Genomic DNA, 27,473 nt, shown 5'->3' with positions numbered 1-27,473 from the left:
TTTAATATTTGGTATGCTGTATAATCTGAACTAAAATTTATCTTTAAATACTTATCAAAATAAAATGTAATTCCCTTTTTCTTCCTAAGGTTGCACATAGGCAAAGGTGTGCAGTTGGAATGTAAAGGTGAAGGTGATGTTTGGGTCAGGTGCCTTAGTGACCATGCAGTCTTTGTGCAGAGTTACTACTTAGACAGAGAAGCTGGGCGTGCACCTGGAGATGCTGTTCATAAGATCTACCCAAGTGCATACATAAAGGTTAGTTGCACTTTTACTCAAACATTTTAGACATAGAAAGCTCTATTTGTTTAAAGAATTGAGATGGAGGTGGGAGGAGAAGAAAAATGTCTTTTTTATGTGTTAAATAATCAGAAATTATGTTTGTGTATAAAACACATTTCCTGGGTCATTTATTGACATGATTGGCTATATCTAGTTTTATGGTCGCATTCATGCCCATTGTTTTATTAATAAATTTGTTAAATGTTTTAGAGTAATACACAGGCTCTTAAAAATATTGAGTGAAATCTCGAAATTTGTATTCCTTGGTAAAAATCAGACTCTAGAAATTTATCTTAGCCAGTCTTCAGGATTGTATGGAGGGGAATTCTAAAATTAATAGCTTTTCAAATTAAGAACCTGAGAAATGAAAAATCCTTCAATACCAGGTTTTTAAAAGTTATTTTGTACATTAAATGAGTTTTATTTATTATCATTTTGCATATTAAGCCTGAGGTGTTTATCATTTATTCAACCCATATCAATTTTAGTTTATAACATACACTGCTTTTGAAAGAAAGATAGTTGGAATTAAAAAGCCTAAATATATTTTTAACTTCAGGTTTTTTACAGTCATCCTAAGCATCTTCATTGTTGGCCATTCTAAGTTAGTGGAATTAACTGTAACTCATCACTTATTCCCAGGAAACTGCTTAGCGTACAAATAATACAGTCAAATAGCATATACAGAAATGGAATTGCTTGATGGCCTCACAACAACAAACTTAGTATCTCATTTTCAGTTACTGCAGTTCAGTTAAAGGATATAGGGATCTTACTTTAATATGAAACTTTCAAATTTTTCAAGTACAGAGAAAATAACAAATCCTCATGTACTCACCATCCAGCTTTAACATTCATCAGCATTTTATCAATCTTTATTGTGTTTATCACTGTACTTTTTTCTCCAGTAATTTAAAGCCAACTCCAAACACTATATTAGTTCATTCATAAAATACTCTAATGTGGATCGCTAATTGGTGAATATTTCTAAAAGACATAATCACAATGCTATTTATTACACCTAACAAAATTAACAGTAATTCCCTGTTGAAAGTCTTGACAATAGAGAATCTTTATAGTGTTGATGTGTTAGAACAGTGGAATAGAATAGAACAATAAAATATTAAAATATGTTTATTGATAGGATATTTATGATGTGGAAGTGTTGATTATTAAACAGTATGTAGAATGTGATCTTATTTTTATAAAAGAAATAATATCAAGGATATTTGTATTCATTTTTTATATACACCTACAAGTCTAGAATTGTGTACACAGTGTCTTACCAGGAATTGTCTCTGTGAGGTGGAATTTTCTTCATTTGCATTTTCCAGTTTTTCCACAAGAAATTTTAGTTATTTGTGCTTTATTGTTATTTTTAAGTGGTGTTAGATTTCCTTATATGCTTTACAATCTATTTTATGTTGGTTGGCAAATTTGTCTTGAGAGAATTAATTCATTTTGTTTTTTATTTTTTTCCTCCCTGTTATTGCTTCTCCCTATAGGGCAGTTTTGCCTTAGTCTGGCACCCTGGGATCCACATCTCAGAACCAATTCTTATATTTAGGAGTTAGAGGAATTTTGTCCCATGAGGAAATTGAGTTCCAATCCCCAGGTATGCTCAGGGCCTAATTCCTATTAATAGGTTTCTGATGCTTATCTCTGCCATGGGCAAGAAAGAATTTTATTCCTAGGTGCATTTCCAAATTAGCTGTTAAAGTATTTTACCAGCACTTAATTCACGGGCAGGTACCCAGTTGTAGCCCTCAGAGATCCTGGCTATTGTCTCTTTCCATATTGCAATAAGTAGTCGAATTACTAACATCTACACCTTTTTTTTGGTCTTGGTACCCCAAGTACCTCCTGTCTTTAGTTCCTGCTCTCCACTGTAAATTTTGTTTATCCATCATCAGTAGATGGACACATGGATTATTTCCACTTTTTGGCTCTTATGAATAATGCTGCTCTGAACATTCATGTACAGGATTTTAGGTAGATGTTTTCCTTTTCTTGGATATATATGTAGGAGTGGATTTGCTGGATCGTAAGGTTGATTCTGTGTTGAACATTTTGATGGACTGCCAAGACTGTTTTCCCAAGTGGCTATATGCCATCTTACATTTCCACCAGCAATGTATATATGAGAGTTTCAGTTTCTCTGGACTCTCATCAACACTTGTTGTTATTTGTCTTTTTTATTTTAGCCATCTTAGTGGATGTGAAGCGGCATCTCATTGTGGTTTTAATTTGCTCTAATGGCTAATAATACTGAACATCTTTTCATGTGTTTATTGGCCATTTGTATATCTTTTCTGGAGAAATATCTATTCAGATCTTTTGCCCATTTTTAAATTGGGTTCTTTGTCATTTTATTATTGAGTTGTAAGAGTTCTTTATATATTTTGGGTATCAGTCCCTTATCAGATACATGATTTGTGCATATTTTCTTCCATTCTTTGGCTTGTCCTTCATTTCACTTTCTTGATGATACGATTTGCACAAAAATTTTTAATTTTGATGTAGTCCAACTTACCTATTCTTTTGTTGCTTTTGCTTTTGGTGTCTTATCTAAGAAACCATTGCCTAATCCAAGGTCATGAAGATTTACTCAGATGTTTTCTTCTAAGCATTTTATAGTTTTAGTTCTTTAATTTAGGTCTGTGCTCCATTTTGAGTTAATTTGTGTGTATGGTGTAAGGAAGGGATCCAGCTTTGTTCTTTTGAATGAGAATATCCAGTTGTCCTGGCAACCATTTGTTGAAAACTGTTCTTTCCCTTATGAATTATCTTGACACCTTTGTTGAAATTCAGTTGACCTTGAATGTAAACGTTACTTTTACTTCTGTGCTGTCAATTCTATTTCATTGATCTGAATGACTCCTTATGACAGTACTTCTCTGACTAGATTACTGAAGCTTTGTGGTAAGGTTTGAAATTGGTAAGTGTGAGTTTTCCAACTTGGTCCTTAGCATTGTTTTGGCTATTGACTGTTCTTTGTATTTCCATGTGAATTTTATTTACTGTTGGCTTCAAGGATATATACTTGTAATAGTTCTTCTATCCTTTGTGCTCATAGCAGAGAGAAAAGCTGTTCATATATACCTACTCATCCATCTTGACTTGGAAATCTCTGGATTCCTTGTGTAATTTGCAGTGAATGGATAAAGAACTACAGTGTTGATTATATATACTATGTGTCAGATGGGAGTTATGAATTTATTCAATGTAGGGTCATATTTAAAACGTTTGAGCTTAAAAAATGTGGAATCTTGGGGCGCCTGGTTGGCTCAGTCATTAAGTGTCTGCCTTCGGCTCAGGTCATGATCCCAGGGTCCTGCGATCGAGCCCCACATTGAGCTCCCTGCTCAGCAGGAAGCCTGCTTCTCCTTCTCCCACTCCCCCCTGCTTGTGTTCCCTCTCTCGCTGTGTCTCTCTCTGTTGAATAAATAAATAAAATCTTAAAAAAAAATGTGGAATCTTGTATAATTAAAGTAATTTTTAGGATTTTCAAATAAATGTAACATCTCTGTTTTGGTACTAATGGCTCTTAAGAAGCCCCTGAGGTATGAGACATATCATCACTTGATAAAACACTGTCATGGATAGATTTTTATGGTAATCTCAGGCTTTTGCCATGAACAATAATTACCTTTTGGGACATTTTTTTTAATTTTTATTTTTTTTACACTTTTTTTTTTTTTAAGATTTTATTTATTTATTTGAGAGAGAGAGCGAGTACATGAGAGGGGGGAGGGTCAGAGGGAGAAGCAGACTCCCTGCCGAGCAGGGAGCCCGATGCGGGACTTGATCCAGGGACTCCGGGATCATGACCTGAGCCGAAGGCAGTCGCTTAACCAACTGAGCCACCCAGGCGCCCTACACTTTTTTTTTTTTAAAGATTTTATTTATTTATTCATAAGAGACAGAGAGAGAGAGAGGCAGAGGGAGAAGCGGGCTCCCTGCTCAGCGGGGAGCCCGATGTGGGACTCGATCCCAGGGCCCTGGGATCATGACCTGAGCCGAAGGCAGATGCTTAACCATCTGAGCCACCCGGGCGCCCCTATCTTTTGGGACATTTTAGTGGAGTAAAAAACAACATCCCATTTTTGTCATAATAACTGTTTAAGGTTTAAAAAGAATTATTTCTGTTTACCAAGCATATTATTGTTGTTCAGAAGAATCTTACTAGCTAGAAAAAAAGAGATGTAAGTATACACTAAGTCTTAACCATTGGCATTTTCTTCATTTGTGAATTTTTTAGGCAGTAGTAACTAAAGGATTTGTATAGTGCTGTTTAAATTGTTATATTCCCACCAGAGATAATATTTTTTTTTTTATAGACTTTATTTATTTATTTGAGAGAGAGAGCACAAGAGTGGGGGAGTGGGAGACAGAGAAGCAGACTCCCTGCTGAGCAGGGAGCCCGATGCGGGACTCGATCCGGGGACTCCAGGATCATGACCTGAGCCGAAGGCAGTAGCTTAACCAACTGAGCCACCCAGGCGCCCCTCCACCAGAGATAATATTACTGGGGTGAATTATATTCAGATAACACGAACCTCTGAAAGGAGTGCCCACACATTGGGAATACACCTCCCCCTAGCCCCCTAAACATGCACACACAAGCACATTTTTCTCCTTTTAATTAAAAAGAAAACCAAGGTTTGGAGACACATTCTTTTATTTTATAAACCAAGAAGCTAGAACTAAATTGTGGGGGTTTTTTCTTCTAAGATGTTGATTTTTTCCCTTCATCTTTCATGACATCGTAATCCTCTGACGTTCATGAAAATCTGATGTAATGAAATGGCATTTTACAAGCTTTACATGAAGCAAATGTTTGAATTCTAAATGGCCTTACTGTTTTGCTTTCAAAAGTAAGATCTGTTTTGTTTGTGGTGCTTACTACTGGGCAGTCAGGGTTTTAACAGCTTCATTGAGACAGAGATAGAATTCATATACCACGTAATTCACCCATTTAAACTGTATAATTCAGTGGTTTTTAAAAATATATTCACAGTTATGCAACCGTCATCATGATCAGTTTTCAAGCATTTTATCACTCTGGGAAGGAACCGTGTACACTTTAGCTGTCATTCCTCACCCTCCCCCCCCATTTCCCTCAGCACTAGACAACCATTCATCTACTTTTTCTCTCTACAGATTTGCCTATGCAGATTTTGTGTAAATGAATTCATATAGTGTGGTCTTATGTGACTTCTTTCACTAGGCATAATGTTTTCAAGCTTCATCCACATAGCGTATATCTGTACTTCATTCTTTTTTATGGCTGAATAATATTCCATATACCACATCTTGTTTGTTATCCATTCATCAGTTGATAGATAAGAGTTTCCCCTTTTTGGCTATCCTATGAATAATACTACTATGAACATTAGTGTGTACAAGTTTTATGTGAATATATGTCTTCATTTCTCTTGGATATACCTAGGAGTGGAATTGCTAGATTATAAGGTAACTCTGTAGCATTTTGAGGGATTGCCAAACTGTTTTCCAAAGTGGCTTAACCATTTTACATTCTGATCAGCAGTGTGGGAAGGTTTTAGATCTCTACAGTCTCATCAACACTTGTTATTATCTGTCTTTTTGATGTTAGCCGTCCTAGTGGGTGTGAGGTGTTACCTCATTGTGCTGGTTTTTACACTTGATCTTAGCCAAAAGGCTGAGAAGCGATCATTGTGCTGGTTTTTGATTTGCATTTCTCTGATGCAGTTGAGTCAGGTTTGTTTTTGAACACATATATGTTAGGGGATGCTTCTAAACCACAGGAAGGCCAGGTTGAAGGTTATTATAATCCCAGCTTAAATTGATTCTCAATTACCATGTATTGTGATTCTTATCTCCAGGTCCAGTAATTTAGCAAATTCTTAATGCAGTCTTATGTTCAGACGCCCAATATACCAACACAGTTATCTGTTTCTCTTTCTGGGTTACTAGTTCTTGGTGTTGATTTAAACTGAGAGTATTGTAATTAAGCCTTATATATGAAAAATGCCAAAATTTTGACTCCTGGTTGAAAGACAATATCCTGAAGATGTTCACATTGAGCTTTATAAGACTCACCTGTGTTAAGTAATAGGTTTGTAATAAACTTATATGAGAGTAACCATAGGAAACATGCTTAAACAAAGTGATTGATTAAGTCAAGAGTGGTGATCAGAAATAACTTTGGGAAGTGCCTGGGTGGCTTAGTCAGTTAAGTGTCTGCCTTCGGCTCAGGTCATGATCCCAGAGTCCTGGGATCAAGCCCCACGTTGGGCTTTGTGCTCAGTGCAGAATCTACTTGTCCCTCTCCTTCTGCCCCCCCCCCCAAATAAATAAATAAAATCTTTAACAATCAGTCAGTCAATCAATATTAACTTTTTGATCTGAGCCCAAAAGGATATTTAAACCTTTGGTTCCTTTGTCTTTACTAACAACTCAGTCAGATTCTGAAAGGAAGATGATTGCATTTTAATGATAGCCTTCATTTTGCCATCCAGTATAACAGATAAAATCTATTATGGTTTAATGGATCAGATATAGTATAGAGTAGAGAGGCGACCCAGGTTTTACCTAGCAGTATAGCCAGTAATTACAAATTTTCTGGTTTGAGTGCTTTAATTACATAAATAATCCACTGTGGAAGGATTTGCTGAGGTGCTTAATGAATCATTTCTACATCTGCAGATAAAAGTCATAAAATTTCATTTTTGTGGCTACCTGTCATAATGCGTGGCTGGCGTTAGCCTAGATTTAGGCTAGGACATTCAAAATTGTGATTGTTTACAACATATTGTAAGGAATCTATGTGTGAAGATCTATTGGTTATTTTTAATGATTCATGGTGGGGAGTGGGAGTATGTTGAGAACATATTTGAAACCTTGGAGTTTATAAGTAAGTTATATTCCCTGTTTCCAGGTAGTAAGATTATATAGGTACCATAGTTGGTTAGTGATGCTTAAAACAATTTTTTTTAAGTGGTTGTAAAGACTTAAATGTAAAACACAAAACTACAAAATTCCTGGAAGAGAACATTGGAGAAAACCTAGACGACCTTGGGTGGGGCAGTGACTTTAGGTATGATACCAAGGGTACAATCCATGAGAAACAGTTGATAGGCTGCACTTCATTAAAATTAAAAACTGTGAGAGGCTGTCAAGAAAACAACGTAAGTCACAGACTGGGAGAAAATATTTGCAAAAGACATATCTGATAAAGGATTGTTGTCTAAAATATAGGAAACTTTTAAAATTCAGCAATAAGAGGACATTCTGATTTAAAAAATGCAAAAGACCTGAAGAGATACCTCACTGAAGAAGATAATACAGATAGCATGTAAGCATATGAAAAGATGTTGGACATCATATGTTGTTAGAGAATTGCAAATTAAAACAATGACATACCATTATATACCAAGTAGAATGGCCAGTCTAACACTGACAGCCCAAATGCTGGCAAGGTGTGGAGCAACAGGAAGTTGCATTTATTGTTGGTGGGAATGCATAATGGTACAGCCACTTTGGAAGACAGTTGGTAGTTCTCACATAGTTAAACATACTCTTACCATATCATCCAACAATCACTCCTTGGTATTTACCCAAATAAATTGAAAAACTTAACATCCACACAGAAACCTGCACAGGGATGTTTTATAGCAGCTTTAATCGCCAATAATTACCAAAACTTGTAAACAACCAGGATGTTCTTCGGTAGGTGAATGGGTAAATAAACTATAGGCATCCACATGATGGAATATTGTTCAGCACCAAGAAGATGAGCTACCAAACCATGAAAAGACATACAAGACACTTATATGCATATCACTAAGTGAAAGAAGCCAATCTGAAAAGACTACATACTGTATGATTTCAACTACATGACATTCTGGGAAAGGCAAAACTATGAAGACAATAATATCAGTGGTTTCCAGGGATAAGCAAGGAGGGAAGGATGAATAAGCAGAGCACAGAGGATTTTTAGGGCATTGACACTACTCTCTATGGTACTACAGTGTTGGATATATATATAAAATCAAGAGTAAAACCTAATGTAAACTATGACCTTGGGTGATGATATGTCTGTGTGGGTTCATCGATTAGAACAAATGTATCACTGTGCCAGGGGATGTTGTTCTTGAGTGGGGACAGAGAACGCTCTTTACTTTCTGCTCAGTTTTAGCATGAACCTAAAACTGCTCTAAAATAGAAAGTTTATTAATTCCTTCTTTTAAAAAAAAGTGGTTGTAGAACTGTTTGGCTTTTCAAATATCTGAGTTCCTGCTTTGTGCTATGCTGGGTAATGCCTTCTGAAAGGTCATAGCCCAGCGGAAAAGTTCAGAATCTAATGGACTCCTGGGAAATCTTGAAAAAATAGTGGTTCCTGTTCTGGGCATTGTGAGATTTCTGATTTTCAGACCTGACTCTCATGCTTTCTATCCTGCAGTCTTTTAGAACTATAATTTGTTTGGGTAATACCTATATATTTGACAAATTCATTCCTCTTCAGAGAATGAAATAGTCTTAAGTTTTGTCCTTCATTGATGCCAGAAGATCAGCGTTGAATAGAGAAATAAGTAAATAGGAATATAATTTGCAATTTAGAGAGGATAGTTCTGTGTTCTTACTTCTTAATACCAAATATCATGATTAAAGACAATCAGAATTTCTTTTTTAAGGCATCTGAAAATCAGTGGTTTGGGTTCCAAATCTTGTTTATCTGATAAAGTATGTTATGCATTCTTTGATTTTTTTTTTTTTTTGGTCAAGGATAATTACGCTTGCTCATACTGGGTTTTGTGCATACTAAGAGGATTTTTAAAAATTTAATGTACTCTCTGAATAAGGAATATAGTCACATGGTTCAGAAGTTAAAATAATATAAAAAGTTTATATGGAGTAGCCTGTTTCTACTCTGACCTTGTTTCCTTTCCTACGGCTTCTGTAGATGACCACTCTGCTTGTTAGTCTTTCAAAGTGCTTTTTAAAAAATAGTTATTTATTTATTTATTTATTTATTTATTTATTTATTTATTTGAGACACACACAGAGAGAGAGCATGAGTGTGAGAGGCAGAGGGAGAGAGAGAATTTCAAGCAGACTCCCCAGTGAGCGCAGAGCCTGACACAGGGCTCCATCTCACGACCCCAAGATCACAACCTAAGCCGAAAGCAAGAGTTAGACACTTAACTATGCCACCCAGAAACCCCTTTCAGTGCTATTTAAAAAAGCAAATACAAGCAAATACATTATTTTAGGAGGTTGTTTTTTTCCTAGAAAAAAGATGATATGATTTATCATTCATAACTTGTTGCTTACTTAAAGAGCATGTCAGTACTTTCATGAGGATAAGGATAAAAGTTGCAATCCCTTCCTCAGTATACCAGCCCTTGGTGTGGCTGGTAAACAATCCTGAAATTACAAACTGTCTTAACTTGTCCTGAAAGGTAAATGGTTCAGGGGAGGCCAAAACCAAAATATTAGGTTAACATTTATTGACAGCTTACTGTATATTATGCTAAGTTTGCCACAACTCTGTGAAAAAGCATGTATGCTTAGCATTCCCATTTTATAGATAAGAAAATTGAGGCTCCAGAGAGGTTAAGAAACTTAGCCCATGTAATTAGTAGATATTAGTGATATGATCCAAAGCTAAACTTTGTTAAATTATGAGCATTTTTCAACATACAGAAAAGTAGAGAAACTAGTTTAATGAAATCCTGTACACCCATCACTGAGATTCAGTAGTTGTTAAGATTTTATATTTGTTTGATCTGTCCTTTTTTCTTTATTTCTTAAGTATTTAAAAAAATTTTTTTTACTTATTTATGAGAGAGATTGGAGAGAGAGCCAGGGTGTGGGTCTGGGGAGGAGCAGAGGGAGAGGGACAGGCAGCTCCACGCTGAGCACGGAGCCCAACGCAGGGCTTGATCTCAGGACCCTGAGATCATGACCTGAGCAGAAACCAAGAGTTGGACATTTAACCGCCTGAGCCACCCAGGCGCCCCTATTTAAGTATTTTAAAACAAGCCCTAGATAATCATGTTATTTTGCTTCTATGTACTAAAGTATACATCTCTAAAAAATATAGATGCTTTCTTAAATAGTGACAGTGCCATTTATTACAGTCCTCCAAATAGCTAGAATGATAAAGAAGTTGGCATGTGACCAAGACCATCAATGCAGCCTAAAGAGCACTCTCAGCAATTCGGTTATGAAAGGGTGGGGGTTTTTCACGGGGACAATGACTGACCACACTGAACTAGATAAAGGCGGTAGAGGCGTGTGGCACCCAGAACTCTCCTGATAGTGAAATGTGCCTCCTGCTGAGCTCCAGTCCCCTTCTCTAACCACTAGGTAGAATCTACATAAAAACTTAGATTTTTAAATTAATAATTTTCTTAGAGCTACATGGAGCTGTGAGTTTCAAATGTGCATTGGTTTTTGATGTGTGGGGGCATCATTTCTGATGGACTCCTAGCCTTGAACTTCCACTGTTTGTTTCAAGGTCTTTGACTTGCGTCAGTGTCACCGTCAGATGCAGCAGCAGGCGGCCACGGCGCAGGCTGCCGCCGCTGCTCAGGCAGCAGCCGTGGCTGGAAACATCCCCGGCCCCGGATCAGTAGGTGGAATAGCTCCAGCCATCAGTAAGTATGCGTTTGGCTTTTTGTTGTAAAGTGTAATAGTTGGCATTTTATCTTGATTCACTCAGTTGATTAGTTACTTTAAGCAGTAATAGAAAACTAAACTTTTTTTTTTTTTACTGGGCTAATGACATTTTTGAACTTTAAAAAACTGTTCTGTAATAGTTGCCCTTTGTCTAGGACCCTGTTTTCATTCTTTTTGTATCAAAAAGGGAATATGGGATAAAGGAGAAAGGGGGTTATTGTTAGATTATATTGATCAATCTCCTGTTTTTTTTGTTGATGCTTTTAATTCTTGCCTCACCAGCAAGGGTGGGTTGTAATCACTGACGTGCTTGGCTTTATTCTAGAAGGAAAGCATATTTCAATTTCAGAATTAGGTACCTCTCCAAGTTTTTCTTAAGTATGCTAAGCATGGAGAGAAAACTAAGTGAGGGTGGTATTTTGATAACTTGTAGACTTTTTTTTAATTTTAGGGTAAAATTGAACTGTGTGCCAGGTTTCACACTGATGGGGAATTTTTTACTGCAGAGTTAAACTCCTGACTATAGACTTTTATGATGGAAACACGTGGCACCCATCTTCCACGTCTGAAGGCATAACTAGTGATTCATTCAACCCCTGTTCTTAACCTCTTCAGTGTGGTAAGCAAATCACACTGGCTAAGAAAACTGCAGTGGCCCTGCAGGTTTCTCTACAGCACATGCAGACTCCTCCCACTAGATGCACTGTGATATTGATGAGTGGAGATTGACTAGATGACTGTATGTTCTGACTGGAAAATTAGCTGCAGAATCTCCTTTGTGATTTATGTTCAGGAGTTTACAGTGTAGAGGTAGATAAGACATACTCATCTAGAGAATTTGACTTTTTAATTTAGAGAATTTGACTTTTTAAAAAAATTTGAGCATCTAAACCATTAATTCGCTAGTTTTGATGTTATAAACATGTTTTTGCTAAAGAATCCAGAACTGTTATTAAATTTCTCATTCTTAACTACTGCCCCCATTGAGTAATTGCACAGTGTCTCTGTGACACTGTGAAATTGAGAGACAGACATCCTTTGGGTCATCCAAGAATTCTTAGTGGAACCAGGACTATTAACTGTCTCACTGTTAGTCAGGTCTTACTTTGAACGAGGCTGTTCAGACAGACAGTACGGTTCTTAGAACCAACCTGTGGACATGTGCTACCTCTTAAAAACAAGTTGTTTTTTTTTACCCTTCACCTCTCCTTCTAAAGAGAAACATAGGTGGGGTGTTGGCGGATTGTGGTAACTTACTTTATAATTGCTGATAGCTAGAAGACTCATGTGGAATGTGAATTGTCTTAACCAAAAGTTTTCGGTCCGAAAGTGTAGATCTACACGTACTTCTTGGCACTTTGACAGAGAAGTTATATGCTGGGGAGCATGAAGTAAATAAAGCTGGTCACTTTGTTAATAAGGTGTAGGGAGGTTGGAAGATACCAGCCTGTCCCTCTGACGTCTTCCAAATCCTCTCTGTTAGGTTTGTCAGCGGCTGCCGGCATTGGCGTTGATGACCTCCGTCGCTTGTGCATACTCAGGATGAGTTTCGTGAAAGGCTGGGGACCGGATTACCCGAGACAGAGCATCAAAGAAACGCCTTGCTGGATCGAGATTCACTTACACCGGGCCCTCCAGCTCTTAGATGAAGTGCTTCACACCATGCCTATTGCTGACCCACAGCCTTTAGACTGAGGTCTTTCACTGTCGGGGCCCTTAACATTGTCAGGATGGTGGACTATGAAATACAATCCTGTTTATAATCTGAAGATATATTTCACTTTTGTTCTGCTTTATCTTTTCATAAAGGGTTGAAAAGTGTGTTTGCTGCCTTGCTCCTAGCAGACAGAAACTGGATTAAAACAATTTTTTTTTTCCTACTTAGAACTTTTCAGGCATGGCTCAGAGCTTGAAGATCAGGAAAAACACATTAAATCCTCACCAGTTATGTATGAAGGAATCATTCCAGTGCTGGAAAATTTAGCCCTTTAAAATGTCTTAGAGACTTTTATATGCAGAACATTGATACATGTGTTATTCTACAGAATAAATTCAATATTGCTGATTTTAAAGGAGAGAAGTTCTCAAAGTTAATTCACCTATGTTATTTTGTGTGCGAGTTGTTATTGTTGAACATACTTTACTCCAAATATTGTGCCATGTGGGTGAGTTAATTTTACCAAGAGCAACTTCACTCTGTGTTTAAAAAATAAGATAGTTAATGTATTATAACCTTTTATCCAAAATATTTTTTTGCAAGTTAAACTAGTGAAGATGATTTCAATTCAGATGGTCTTGCAACTTCAATTTTATTTTTGCCAAGGCAAAACACTAATCTGTGTGTATATTGAGAATTCCTTACAATTACCCCACAAAGAAATACCATTTAAAATTACATTTGTTATCCCTGTTGGATAACTATTTATCAAGAAATATTCTTTTGCCCTGTTATACAGTAGATGTATTCTATATTTCTAGGCACAAGGTTGGTCACTAAGAAGCCTAGAAGAGGAATTTCTTTCCTTCATGAATTCATAAGGAAAGGTTTTGTATTTTTAAAAACACTAAAAGCAGTGTCACTCCACTTAGTATCTCACTGTTCTACAAAGGTGGCAATGCTTAAACTAAGTGAGTATTTTGGAAACTGCTAAATTCTATGTTGAATACTGTGCAGAATAATGGAAACATTACAGTTCATAATAGGTAGTTTGGGTATTTTTGTACTTGATTTGATGTGTGACTTTTTTTTCGTATACTGTTTAAATCATGTATGTTATGACATTGTTTAAAATTCAGTTTTTGTATCTTGGGGCAAGACTGCAAACTTTTTTATACCTTTTGGTTATTCTAAGCCCTTTGCCATCAAAGATCATATCAGTTGGCAGTGACTTTGTATAGAGAATTTACGTAGAAAAGTTGCAAATGTATTGACTGTACCACAGACACAATATGTATGCTTTTTACTTAGCTAGTAGCATAAATAAAACCGAATCTCAACATACAAAGTTGAATTCTAGGTTTGATTTTTAAAAAAGTTTTGTTTTCTTTTGCACTTTTGAGTTCAACCTCAGAAGCAAGACACCTTCTAAATGACAGGCAGCAGCCCATACTATCCGGCAGCTTTGGTTTCCCTCACACTCTGCCAGGACTTCCCCGTGGACATTATGTATCCAGTGTAGAGTTGATTGTTGTTGTTGTTGTTGTTTGCTTTTTTTCCAGCTTTTATTTTACTGTAGCAAAATAGGCCTGATTGTCTACAAGATAAATAGGTTGTCTACAGGATAAATAGTGTGAAATAAAACCAAGGGTTATCTTTCAGATCCTTTTACTTTTTGCTTGGAGGGCCTTCATAAGTGTAATAAGATTCTTTAAGGTGTGTTACAAGTTTGAGATTTGAGAAACACTATGCATAATAGTCATCCTTCTATTGACTTAAATGGGTAAGTCGTCTTTGTCCTTGCTCAGAACGTCTTCGTAAGACCATTCTGGAAGCCACTGAGTTTGCTTATTGCTGTGATGTAAACATAGATCTTGATCTGAGCTACATGTCTTTTGTTTTAAAATAATTTCTCTGCTGGCTCATTTGAACTCTTGAGTACTTACAGATACTTTTGTTAAAGACCTAATTTTAATCTATAAATGTTTGGTGATTTAAGTTTTATTGGCAGATTTTTTTAAAAAAAAATCTTCATTCTCTAGAAATTGCTGACTTTAGATCTATTTTACTGCTAATGAAGAATAGGAGTGAAGGGAGAGATTTAAAAAATTCAGATTATTTGATTAGGATCATTAGCATGCTATGACATCATCCGTTGCCTCCTTTTCTCCTTTAAGGAAGGTTTTCGTGTTTAATCATCTGGGGAAAGTATGTGGAAAATATTTGCTGAGAAGTCTGTCTTTGAAGCCAAGCCACCTGTCTTGGTTTCTTTCTGCTAAGAGCCATAACATTACTACCAGTATGTCGGAGTACTTGTAGTTGTTAATTGCTTTGTATTTGTACCTAGGTTCAGTCACGTGCTTTTGAGAACACACCTAGTATGTTAATGTCAGTTATTTCTGAGGAGCTTAGTTGTTAAACAGTATTTCCATTTCTTAGAGGTAGTCATCTTTGATGAGTAAGACTCAAGAATCACGAGGTTTAAAATTTTATGGCTACTTTAGGGTAGGATAGTTTCCGCAGTTCTCAGAATCTGATTATTATGAGGATATGGTTTTGGGTAGATTTTCTCTAGCTATTTCATATCTCAAAACGTTGAATTTCATTGAAAGCTGAGTGAGAGTTGAACCAAGTACCTTTATAATCCAGTATGAGGCCATTCCACTTTGGTCCAGTGCCTTTCAGTGCGTTATCAAAGGGAATCCTTAATGGTGTTGCCTTTATTTTCCAGGGAGTAGGTTGTTTTATGGGATATAGCCTATCTCATTTTTTATAATATGCTACCCCTGGTATACAAAGATAATGATGATAAATCACTGCCATATATAACCTTGTTTTTCTAGAAGCACGGCTCATTTGTATGAACCTACCCACTAAATAGGTCTCCTATCCCATTCCTCCTGTAATCACCGTAGGTTTACAGGCTGGGTGGTTAGCTTAAGGATTATCATACTCAAATTATCCAAGTAAACTGAAGACATATTAGCTGTATTGTATTTCAAAGTTAAAAATTCATTTTTGTGGAAAAGGGTGTGGTGTAAAGGGGGATATTTGTAATAGAAATTTTGAGGGCAAAATAAAATGCTCTGTCTTCCAGATGGTAGACATCTTACTTTAAAAGTTTATTGCAGTTATCTTTTTGACTATGCCCATCTGGAGAAGGGAAATTTCACATTTTCCCGTGGTGCTCCTTACGCATCTCTGGAGGTGAAATATTTCTATTCCTGGTTTGGTGGTAACTGGTCAATAGTTACTAGCTATTATGCAAAATTAGATTAGTTCAGATCTTTTTTAGAGCTTTTTGGAAGAAGCAGTTTATTCTGAGTAGGGCAGAATCCTTTCTGTTGATAGTTTTCTATAGTTTGCTCCCTTCATCATTAAGTTGTTTTACTGGCATTTTATTTAATGATAGCAGATTGGGAAGATGATGAATTTTAGGTTACTGAGGTAAATGAGTATATGAAAGCAATTACCTGTAAAATCACCTAACAACTTTTAGTAGATGGGGCTGAGCTAAGACTAGCAGACAACAGTAACATGAAGAAATGCTTGCTTTCTTTTCAGTTTTCAAAGCTCTTTATTACACCATTTCACTTGATCTTTACAGTAACTGTGAGAAGGGGTTAGAGAGAAGGAAATGCTTTTTTTTTTTTTCTTTCTAAAGGCAGACCTCATCTTGTTGCAGATAGCTATCTGTAAATAGTTGCCTAAATTCTTTGCAAAGATTATAGAAGATAGGCTGTGAGAATCTTTTGTGCAAGCCTTTCCTTTTTTTTTGTTTTTCTGACAACTAGGTAATTTCTCCTAAGGTACATCAGGAAGGATGTATAAGGTTAGTGGTCGCATTCATAGAAGCATCCTCGGCTCGGTCTTGTCCCTAGTACCTGTCCCAGTGCTGCTAGGCTGTTTCTCTTGTTTACCTGCTGTCACTGTGGAATGGAATTTTCTGCGTTATCCTTATTTAAGCAGTAAACCTTTTTTAGCCATTTTTTTTTGATGGAGTTATTTAATATGTATATCCAAGAACATACTAGGCATATTTCTTTTGTCCCTAGCTGTCTTTGTAGATGTCCGGGGCTGCTAAGGTTTTGCCTTGATAAACTAAATGGTCATAGACTCATATGGTTTGAATGTTTACTTTTTTTTTACACACATACCCTCCAGTATTCTCCCCTTCTGACCACTTCATGTGTACCTCCCCTTAGGAGTTTCTTCTTTCCTTTCTGATTCATTTTTCCAACTGCTTGGGCAATAAAGCCAGGTAACTAGACTTATTAGAACTACCTTTAAAACACAAGGAGAAACTGGGACAAGTCCCGAGAAACTTTCCTGTAAAGTATTGAAAAGGCCTTCAGTGCTGTGGTGTCTGATATCAGTTTGCTTAGAATGTTTCCTGATTCTTTGCGGAGTTCCAGGTAATTGAGGTTGGAAGAAGTGGGTCATATTCACATTTTCCCCCTTTGAAAGATTTTGAAAAGTTTTGTTGCTTCCACCTCCATGCTGCTCATACAAAAACTGGGGTCACAAGACTCACCAAATTAGCATCATTAGTCAGAGCAGTACCGTTGCCTAGAAGATACCAGCAAAAAAACCGAACAACAACAAAAAATAAACTTGGGAAGGTTATTTTTGTTGGTTTGGGTATCCCCATTTAAGCCCTATCTTCTGGCTTTCCTCCTCTACAGATATTTTTGACCTATAGGTGCCTTTATGAGAATTGAGGGTCTGATATCCTGTCCCAAGGAATAGCTAAAGTAATTGCTCATGTTTTCAGGGATTTTAACATCAGACTTGAATGAATGAATGAACCGCAATCCATCCTTCCTTCCTTCCTTCCTTCCTCCCTCCCTCCCTCCCTCCCTCCCTCCCTTCCTTCCTTCCTTCCTTCCTTCCTCCCTCCCTCCCTCCCTCCCTCCCCTTCCTTTCTCTCTCTCTCATAGGAAGGACCGAGGTAAAGACAATCATTTCTCTCTGTTGATGTGGATAGTTTTCTCAGTAGCTCTCAGAGCCCGTGTTCTTGTTCAACCTGAAACTAGTGGCTCTGGTCTGGCACCAGGTATGCTTTGGCTTGCACTCTGCCACTAATCTGATGTGTGACCTTGGGCAGGTAATTTACCTTCTCTGGGCCTCAGTTGCCTCATCTGTAAAATGAGGGAGTTGGATTAGATGTGTCCTTCCAGCTCTGAAATTTAAGTGACCTTGCCTACCTTGCAGCAGGTTTTGATTTCTTCCTTACTTTTGCTCTGCTGTTTGAGGGGGCTTTTTACTTATTTCCACGTTATTCAAATGAGATTAGGCTTGATATTTTATTACTATTCTCCTATGGACAAGAAGTTACATAATACGTCCTTGAGACTTAAATTTAACCAAAGGCCTAGCACCACCTTGGGGGCTGCAATAAATACTTAAAAACAAACAAACAAACAAAAAACCTGAGAGGAGGGGAAAAACCTTCATTTTATTTTCCCATCATCTCTATTAAAGGTTTCTTAAGACTTTTTTTGAGTCATGGCATTCCATCTTTTGGGTTGGTATGTGTTTTGACACCATCCTCTTAAGTGCTGTGTGCTGGTAATATTTTTTCTCGACTAAAATGAAAACTTACTGTAAATGCCTAATGATATTAGAGGTCATTACTTCTGGTCTTTGGTTTCTTAACTCTTTTATGTTCAAAACAGGGAAATTCCTCTGAATCACATCAGTTAAAATGGTTCATACAATAGAAGAAAACAATACCAGTGGATGATCATTCCCTTTATTCTTGGCTTTTTTTAGGTCCATTTTGATTAGAAGACTTTTGGGTGGCGTGTTCTTTCAGAGTACTTTTCCAGCCTATTCTTGGATAAGTATAATTAATGAACGTCATTTTTTCAAGGACCTTGGGAGCCTTCCTTGGGAGTGGGTGAAGGGTGGGGTGGTTGGGGAGTCCTGGTAGAGGCCAGCTCTGTGCTAGCTGGAGAGGAAGCAATGAAACCAACTGCTGTTGCCATGGCTGCTTGTCATTGATAGAAGGACTCATGGGCTTGGATTGTTAAAAGGCTATAAACAGGGAGTCGAGAAACTTCCTTCAAGTATGGGGTTCTGGCCAATGCCTTGGACATGTGACTTAAGGGAACAGCATGAATGCTTGTAGATGATGCAAACCTCTGGTGGGCTGCAGAACCATCTGGAGGAAGTGACTGGGGGTTGGGGACCGATTTGGTGGTGGTATTTCCCAACTCTGTCTCCTCCCCTGAAATCAGAGTAATGTAGCTATGCCAAAACCCAGAGAAGAGCCACACTTAGCTTCTGCTTTTGGGAAAACTGGTCAGCTAAAGCTCCGGTAGTTCCTTTGTGGCTTTCTGTATACTTTTGCCTGGTTGAAGTCTGTGGCTAAAAAATAGTTGAACCTTTCCTGAGAACTCTGTAACAAAGTATGTTTTTGATTAAAAGAGAAAGCCAATTAAATCATTATGTGCTCATTCTTTTTCTTAAGCTTGTGGATGTCTTGAATCTGGAAAGAGTTCCTAATCAGAGAATTCTCAAACTTGAAGACAACAGTTTCCTTCACAGCTTTGTGACCACTGAAATGGAACATACAACATTTCAGATATGACCATGAAAGAACAGTCCCCTTTCTTTTCTCATTTCTAAAAGGAGACAGGGTGGAGAGGAGGTGGATGCTAAGGGATTATGAAAACCAAGATGCTTAAGGAGAGACAGACATTGAAAATTGGAGACCCTGCCATTGCCCATCTAAGAATTAAGGAAAGCTATTAGCTTTCTAGCTCCCTCTTCTCTGAATTGGGATTCAAGGTAGGGGGGATGAGACACCGTAAGGTGACTCTATGGCAATGACTTATAAGTTGCATGACCAAATCAGTATTTCTGATCTTGCTGACATGAGTTCCAGAGATGTTTATTAGGCTGAGAGACTTGTTCTCACCTGACCTAAAGTTCACAGCATTTTATTTTAGGCTAGAACTTGAAAGGGGTAGCCCCTTGGCATTCTTTGGGGAAATAAAAACATTTCTTTATGAAGCACTTAAGGATAAAGGGTAGTTGTATGTATTCATCTCTGCCCTTTGCTCTTGACCCCTAATTCTTTATGCTTTATTCCATGTCCTGCCTCATCAAAACTCCCACAAATGGTAACCTCAAAACTCTAAATCCCCTTCAAACCCTTCCTGCCCCCATCATCTCACTGTGATAAATTACAGTACCCTTCCCCCTCAACCCTTTCTGTTCTAAAAGAGTAATTATTTTTGGTTCTGGCCATACTTTGGGGATGGCACCCACTTCTATATTTTGATGTAGTTCTGTTGAGTCACCACTTGGCCTCAGACAGATGGACAGAATGGGTTCAGAAGACCAGAGAATTTTCTCCAGCAGATGTACCCTAAAAGAATGGCTAAAGGAAGTTCTCTAAACAGAAAGGAAATAAAAGGAGAGAAAATGGGAAAAAGAAAAAATATGGTAAGCATAAATACAAATACAGTAGGCTTTGCTTTTCATTGTGAATTTTCTAAATTTATGTTTGATTGTTGAAGCAAAAATTATTACACTGCCTAAGGTAATTCTAAATGTATATAGAGGGAATATTTGAAACTACTGAAAAAGCTGTATAGAGACAATCAGAAATACTATAGATAAATAAAAATGGAATTATTTTAAAAAGGCTCAGGTAACTTACAATGAGGCAGGAAAGAAAACAAGCAGAAAATAAAACGGCAGACTTAAGCTTTAACATATCAATAATTACATTAAATGTAAATGGTCTAAATATACCAATTAAAAGTTATTGGCAAGTTGGATTAAGAAACATGATCTAACTGTAACTGTCCACAGGGAACACACCTCAATAATACAGTAATATAGGCAAGCTGAAAGAAAAAGTATGGAAAATATATATCAGGTAAAAATTAAAAGCAGTAGTGGCTATGTTAATGTCAGATTTCAGAGCAAAAACAATAACAAAAAACAGACAAAGGGACATTATTTAATGATAAAAGACCAACCCATCAAGAAGATACAGTAATCCTTATTGTGTGTACAGTAAACCAGAGAGCTGCAAAACATGTGAAGCAAAAAGTGATAGAACTGGAGAAATGAACATCCACAGCTGTAGTTGGGAACTTCAACATCTTAAAACAATTGATAGAACAACTAGATATAAATTCATCAAAGATCTAGAAGCCACCCAACACCACCAAAATGCATATGCTTCTCAAGTACAAACATACCATATTCCAAGATAAATTATATCCTGGATAGACCGAAAACTCAACAGATTTTTAAAAATTGAAGTCGTAACAGATATTCTCTGACCACAATGGAATCAAACTAGAAATGATTAATAGAGAACAGAAGAATCTCCAAACACATAGAAACAAGAAACAACATACTTTTTATTTATTTATTTATTTATTTATTTATTTATTTATTTATTTATTTATTTGACAGAGAGAGAGCGAGAGCAGGAACACAAGCAGGGGGAGTGGGAGAGGGAGAAGCAGGCTTCCCACCGAGCAGGGAGCCCGATGTGGGACTTGATCCCAGGACCCTGGGGTCATGACCTGAGCTGAAGGCAGACGCTTAACGACTGAGCCACCCAGGCGCCCTGAAACAACATACTTCTAAAAACAATCCATGGGTCAAAGGAAAAGCATCAAGGGAAATTAAAAAAAAAAAACACAAACCCATAAAACACTAGACTGAATGAAAAGTGAAAATATACTGATATTTGCGAGATACAGCTAATTCAATACTGAAAGGGAAATTTATGACACTAAATGCAAATATTAGAGAAGAGGAAAAAATCTCAAATCCCAGCTTCAACTTCAGACACCTAGAAAAACCCCAAATAAACAAGTAAGCAGAAGGAAGGAAATAAAGAGCAGAAATCCATATAGTTGAAACAAAAACAATAGAGAATATCAATGAAACAAAGCTGGTTCTTTGGAAAGATTAGTAAAATCAACAAACCTCTAGCAAGACTGACCAGAGAAAAGATATAAATCACCAGTATGGGGTATGGGATATCACTTCCAGACTCTGGAAATGTTAAAAGGGTAATAATGGAATGATAAAACAACTTTAGGCACAAATTTGTCAACTTGATTTTGACATCTAATTTTAAACAATTTGTTGAAACTTTCACAACTCACCCATTATGAAGTAAATCATTTGAATTGCTCTATAGCTGTTAAGGAAATTGAATTCATAATTATAAAATTCCCAAAAAGAGGGGCACCTGGCTGGCTCAGTTGGAAGAGCATGTAACTCTTGATCTCAGAGTTGTGAGTTCAAGTCCAATGCTGGGTGCAGAGATTACTAAAAAAACAAAATTAATAAACGTAAAAAAATTTTTAAAAAATAAAATCCCAAAAATGAAATTTCCAGTCCCAGATGGTTTCACTGGAGATTCTACCAAAGAATTATAATAATATATAATTATAATAATTATACCAACTACACAGTCTTTTCCAGAAAATAGAAGTGAACACTTCCTAATTCACTTTATGAAGCTAGTATTCTCCTGATCAAAAAAACAAGACAAGACAATGCAAAAATATCTGCCATGAATATACATGCAAAGAGGTCCTTTACAAAATTTTAGCAAATAGAATTCAGCAACGTATAAAGCATACAGTGGTTTCCAGGGGCTGAGGAAGGGATAGGCTGGGAGGTCAGTGGGTGTTGAAGGTAAGAAGGTAACAGAGGGATCTTTGTAGTAATGGAAATGTGTATCCTGACTGTTAATGTGGATGTCCTGGTGTGGTATTGGACTATAGCTTAGCAAGGTGTCAGTGTGGGGGATTTCACTGTATCTTTCTTACGGCTGCATGTGACTCCATATAATTGTTTCAAAATAAAAAGTTTAACTTAAAAAAAATCATTACTGAGTGTCCAACTCCAGGGTTGGCGCTTTGGGCCCCAAATAGCTCTGCAGTGAGTGTGCCCCCAGCAGCTGTTGCTTGCGTTAGTCCTGAGCAAAGGCAAGAGTGGTCTTGAGTGGCGGGTCGTTTTCTGGAACCTGCGAAGTTCCCACGAGCAGCACGTAGTCCTTAGGACCCACTGCTCAATCTCCCTCTCTACTTCTTAGATCCTCTTTTAACTGCCCCTCATCTGATGCTTAAGACATTTGTCCACATAAAACATTTATTCAGAAGGTAGATCTCAATGTTGTGTTCTTATCACAGTAAAATTAAAAAAGGACAACAACAAAAAAAACCATCGGGGGCGCCTGGGTGGCTCAGGTCGTGATCTCAGGGTCGAGCCCCATGTCAGGCTCAGTGTGGAGTCTGTTTGAGATCCTCTCTATCCCTCTCCCTCTGCCCCTCCCCCTGCTCATGCTATAAATAAATAAATAAATAAATAAATAAATAAATAAATAAATAAATAAAATTTTTGAAGTCCTTACTATAACAAAAAACTTGAAAAAAGTCATTACTATAACATTTATAATGAAACATCAGTTATCTTTTAAAAAATTTAAAAAGCAAAAAGAAAATCCTTTATTTTAATCTATACTTACTATTTCTGGTGACTTTCATTCTTTTGTGTAGATTTGAGTTGCCAGTTGGCATATTTTCTTTATGCCTCAGGAATTTCCTTAACATCTCTTATAGGGTTGGTCTGCTGGCAATACATTTTCTGTTTTGTTTGAGAAAGTTTTGGCTTTGTTTTTGAAAATTCCACTGGATAAAGAATTCTAGGGGCGCCTGGGTGGCTCAGTCGTTAAGCGTCTGCCTTTGGCTCAGGTCGTGATCTCAGGGTCCTGGGATCGAGTCCCGCATCAGGCTCCCTGCTCGGCAGGAAGCCTGCTTCTCCCTCTCCCACTCCCCCTGCTTGTGTTCCTGCTCTCGCTATCAATCTCTCTGTCAAATAAATAAATTTAAAAATCTTAAAAAAAAAAATTCTAGGCTGACAGTTTTCTTCTTTTAGCACTTTAAAGATTATTTTATTACATTGTTCCGTGGGTAAAGATGAACGTGTGTGAACTGAAAGAACATGTCACAAAGAGAAGTAACACCTGGAGTTGAGGTCTACTGAGCAGGGATCAACCTCGCCAAAAACAACCAAAAAATCGAGGGCTGGGCAAGGCTTCCATTTCAACTCCTGTGTTTGTGGCCGGAGCAGGAAACTCCATCTTCATTGCTAAACTCAGAACATCCCCTCCAAAAACAGCTTTTCCCCCAAGCAGGGCTGCCTCCCTCCAGACCACAGGACCCAGCCAGAGATGCCACATCTTGTGCTGTGTGCTAGGAACCCAGGAGCCCTGGGGGCTTAACAGGAGGCCAGAGGCCAAAAGGAGGCAAGAACTAGACTTCTTACCATGGACTAGCACCTCATGGTTTTTGTCATACCCTGAAGTCTTCCTGTAGCAGGTACTTGGCTCCACAGCCAATAAATGGGGTCACACTTCTACTTTCCCACCTAATTGGAACTATTTCTGGATTTTCTATTCAGTTTCATTGGTTTGCCTATTCCTGTATTATTACCATACTATTTAAATTCCTATAGATTTGTAATTTAATACATGTGATTTAATATATAGTCATATTAGTATATTAATATATGACATATTTAGAATCTCTGAATATGTAATAATATATTTTAAATCTCCTAGGGCTAGTGCAGTCTTATTGTAAAAAAAATCCCAATCCACACAGAGCACAATAACAAATTTCTTTACTGTTCACCTCCTACTTCATTTCTCCCCCTAAAGCAGTTAACTAACCCTTCACCAATGTTTTTTTTTTTTCTAATGGTGGTGTGTGTGTGTGTGTGTGTGTGTGTGTTTAAGATTTTACTTATTTATTTGACAGACAGAGACACAGCGAGAGAGGGAACACAAGCAGGGGGAGAGAGAGAGGGAGAAGCAGGCTTCCCGCTGAGCAGGGAGCCCGATGTGGGGCTCGATCCCAGGACCCTGCGATCATGACCCGAGCCAAAGGCAGACGCTTAATGACTGAGCCACCCAGGCACTCTCCCTTCACCAGTGTTTTATAGCCTTCTATCTTTCTAATGTTTTCTCATTGTATATTTATACACATAGTTTATTTTCTGCTCACACCAGTAGAGTTATATTACAGCATTTTATTAGCTACAAGATGCCATCATAATAACATACACACATACTACCAAGAAGAGACTATACTGCCAGGTAAACTACGACATATGCTTTCTTTTCACTTATAATTTTTATTTGACATTTATTGGAAGAGTTTAGACTTATTTACACCAAGTGGTTCTTTTTTTGTATTATTTCTCAAGTCCATACATTAAATGGAAACCTAAGGTGGCTCAGGGGTTTGCTAAAATTTCTGCATGTTCAGAATCGGAGTCCCGAATCTCCTGGCCTCGAATTGCGGTGACTGATTGCACACACTGTATCCTTCAGCGAGCCATCAAGAACCGTGTGGTGGGGGGCGCCTGGGTGGCTCAGCCGGTTAAGCGTCTGCCTTCGGCTCAGGTCATGATCCCGGGGTCCTGGGATTGAGCCCCGCGTTGGGCTCCCTGCTCAGCGGGGAGCCTCCTTCTCCCTTTCCCACTCCCCCTGCTCGTGTTCCCTCTCTCACTGTGTGTCTCTCTCTCAAATAAATAAATAAAATCTTAAAAAAAAAAAAAAAAAGAACCGTGTGGTGCAGCATTTCTTTCGGGTTTTTTTAATATTTTTTATTGTTATGTTAATCCCCATCCATTACATCATTAGTTTTAGATGAAGTGCTCCATGATTCATTGTTTGTGCATAACACCCAGTGCTCCATGCAGAACATGCCCTCCTCAATACCCATCACCAGGCTAACCCATCCTCCGGGTGCCCTCCCCTCTAGAACCCTGTTTCTCAGAGTCCATCCTCTCTCATGGCTCGTCTCCCCCTCCGATTCCCCCCCTTCATTCTTCCCCTCCTGGTGCAGCATTTCTTAAAAGATGACTTTGCTACCGTCTCAGGGAGTTTCTTCCAAGTTACAGTTGTTGATGTTAGCTAGCACTTTCTTGATTTCCCAGGAGTTCACAGAAAGTTGTTAGGCGATAGGACTCTTGTTCCTTCATCAGATGGTCCTAACTGGTTTCGTTAACTGACATTTTCAGGGCTCACCTACGCTAGGATGACACAGCTGTACCTCGACTGGCCCTGAGCCTATAGCGCTGAAGCCATTCGTTGTAAGGTGACTTCTGATTTTCAGAGGTGTTGAAATGGGTTCAGATGTGTGTGTCTCAATCAATTGATAAAATATGTCAGTATTTTTCTGTAACTTCCTTTTCTCAGCTAATGATATGTGCAGGAGATCTTCTCATGTTTATTCACATCGACCTGCCTAAGATTTTACAGGGAAAAGCTGCAGTGTTCCGCAGTGTGGATATACCACAATTTATCTAACCACTGTTCTATTAGGGATATCTGTCTTGTTTCTAAATATTATGAAAATGCTACAATAATTACTATTCATCCTCAATATTTCTCTAGGGTGGAGATTTGGAAGTCACATTGTTGGATTGAAGAGTCTGCCCACTTAAAATTCTGAATGGTCCCCCAGAAGGCCTTATCAGTTGTAGGTCTCAACAATGTGTCTTAGAGTGTCTGTATCCCTCAGCCTTGCCCATAATGGACATTATCAGCTTAGAAATTGTGCCAATATCATTGGATTAGGAATGATGCCTTGCTGTGATTTTACTATGCATTTGCCTGATTACTAGTAAGAAAAGAAGCTCTTGTGTGTTTATGGTCCACTTACTTCTTTGGTGAATGGCCTGTTCCTAATCTAGTTGTTTGTAATTTAAAAATTTATCAGTACATGCTTTTATATATTCTGGACCTGGATATTTATCCTTCGCCTGTTATATATGTAAATGATTTCTTCCAGGCTGATCCTTCCTTTTAGTTTTGTTATTGGTTGCAATGTTTAATAGAAATTTTGAGTTGATGGAGTCATATCTCTCAGAAATTTCCTTTACAAGCTTCTGTGTTTTAAGTTTTGCTTAGGAAAGCCTTCCCCACTCAAAGATTATACAAATATTCTTCTTCTGTCTTGTAACATTGTGGTATTTTACAGGTTGTATGGTTATTTATTTTAGTCATTTAATTCCATTGTGATTTATATATAATGTGAGATTTAGAGACCAAACTTCCATTTTTTCCAAAGGGATACCTAATTGATTCAACACTGTTTATTAAATAAACCATTTGGTCACTGATATATTTCTTGGTATGCCTCCTTTATCGTGAACAAAACTTTCATTTACGTATGTTTTGTTCTGGACCCATGACTGCATTCCATTGATCTGACTGATTGATCTATCTGTATCCTTGAGCCAATACCAAGAAAGTTCTTCTGGCTTTAAAATATGCTTTAATGCCTCCTAGGGTAAATTTCCCCTCATTGCTTTTCTTTTTCCATTTGCAGGAGAAGGTGTGTCCAGTCGTTAGAGAGTTGACCACCTGGATTAGTTTTCTACTGCTGTGTAACAAATTACCACACAGAGCAGATTAAAACAACTCCCACTTGTTGGCTCCCAGTTTCCATGGTTCGGGAGTCCGACACATTTTAGATGGCTTCTCATGAGGCTGAAATCAGAGTGTCCTCCTCAGCTGGAGGCTCCGACTAGGGAAAGATCTGCATCAAAGCTTCCTCAGGTTGTTGGCAGAATTCATTTCCCTAGGGTTGGAAGACCAAGGTCCCCGTGGTTTTACTAGCTGTTGGTTGGGGACTGCTCCTAGGTCTGCCTTGCGACCATGTCAGCCATGGAGGGCCTCCCTCAAGTCAAACCCCTCACATTTTGAGCTCTTGCACTTCCCCTTCTGTGACCAGCTGAAGAAAACTGCTTTTAAAATGCCCATGTACTTCGGACAGGCCCACCCGGATAATCGCCCTATTTTAAG

At 37.8% G+C, this 27,473-nt stretch overlaps 1 protein-coding gene across 7 annotated transcripts in view; it reads left to right on the top strand.

The window, feature by feature from the left end:
* SMAD4 (SMAD family member 4) overlaps positions 1 to 18,971 on the top strand; it is a 70,200-nt gene extending 51,229 nt beyond the window's left edge. For 4 of the 7 annotated variants that reach the window (XM_064577587.1, XM_064577586.1, XM_045886693.3 and 1 more), the window contains exons 10-12: positions 90 to 258; positions 10,790 to 10,928; positions 12,434 to 18,971. In XM_064577587.1, the coding sequence (XP_064433657.1) occupies positions 90 to 258; positions 10,790 to 10,928; positions 12,434 to 12,645 (520 nt within the window). In that variant the 3' untranslated portion in view covers positions 12,646 to 18,971. Of the gene's footprint in view, positions 1 to 89; positions 259 to 1,787; positions 9,323 to 10,789; positions 10,929 to 11,401; positions 11,570 to 12,433 lie in introns of those variants that run through there. The other 3 variants (XR_010407154.1, XM_064577589.1, XM_064577591.1) reach the window with 3 other exon arrangements.
* The last annotated feature ends 8,502 nt before the right edge of the window (positions 18,972 to 27,473 follow it).

This window comes from Mirounga angustirostris, unplaced genomic scaffold (assembly GCF_029215605.1).
Source record: "Mirounga angustirostris isolate CCGP_5_RB_7025 unplaced genomic scaffold, mMirAng1.0.hap1 SCAF_14, whole genome shotgun sequence".
In the NCBI taxonomy this organism is placed as follows: Eukaryota; Metazoa; Chordata; class Mammalia; order Carnivora; family Phocidae; genus Mirounga; species Mirounga angustirostris.
The sequence above is the reverse complement of the archived record's forward strand: the minus strand, read 5'-3'. Positions and strand labels throughout refer to the sequence as shown.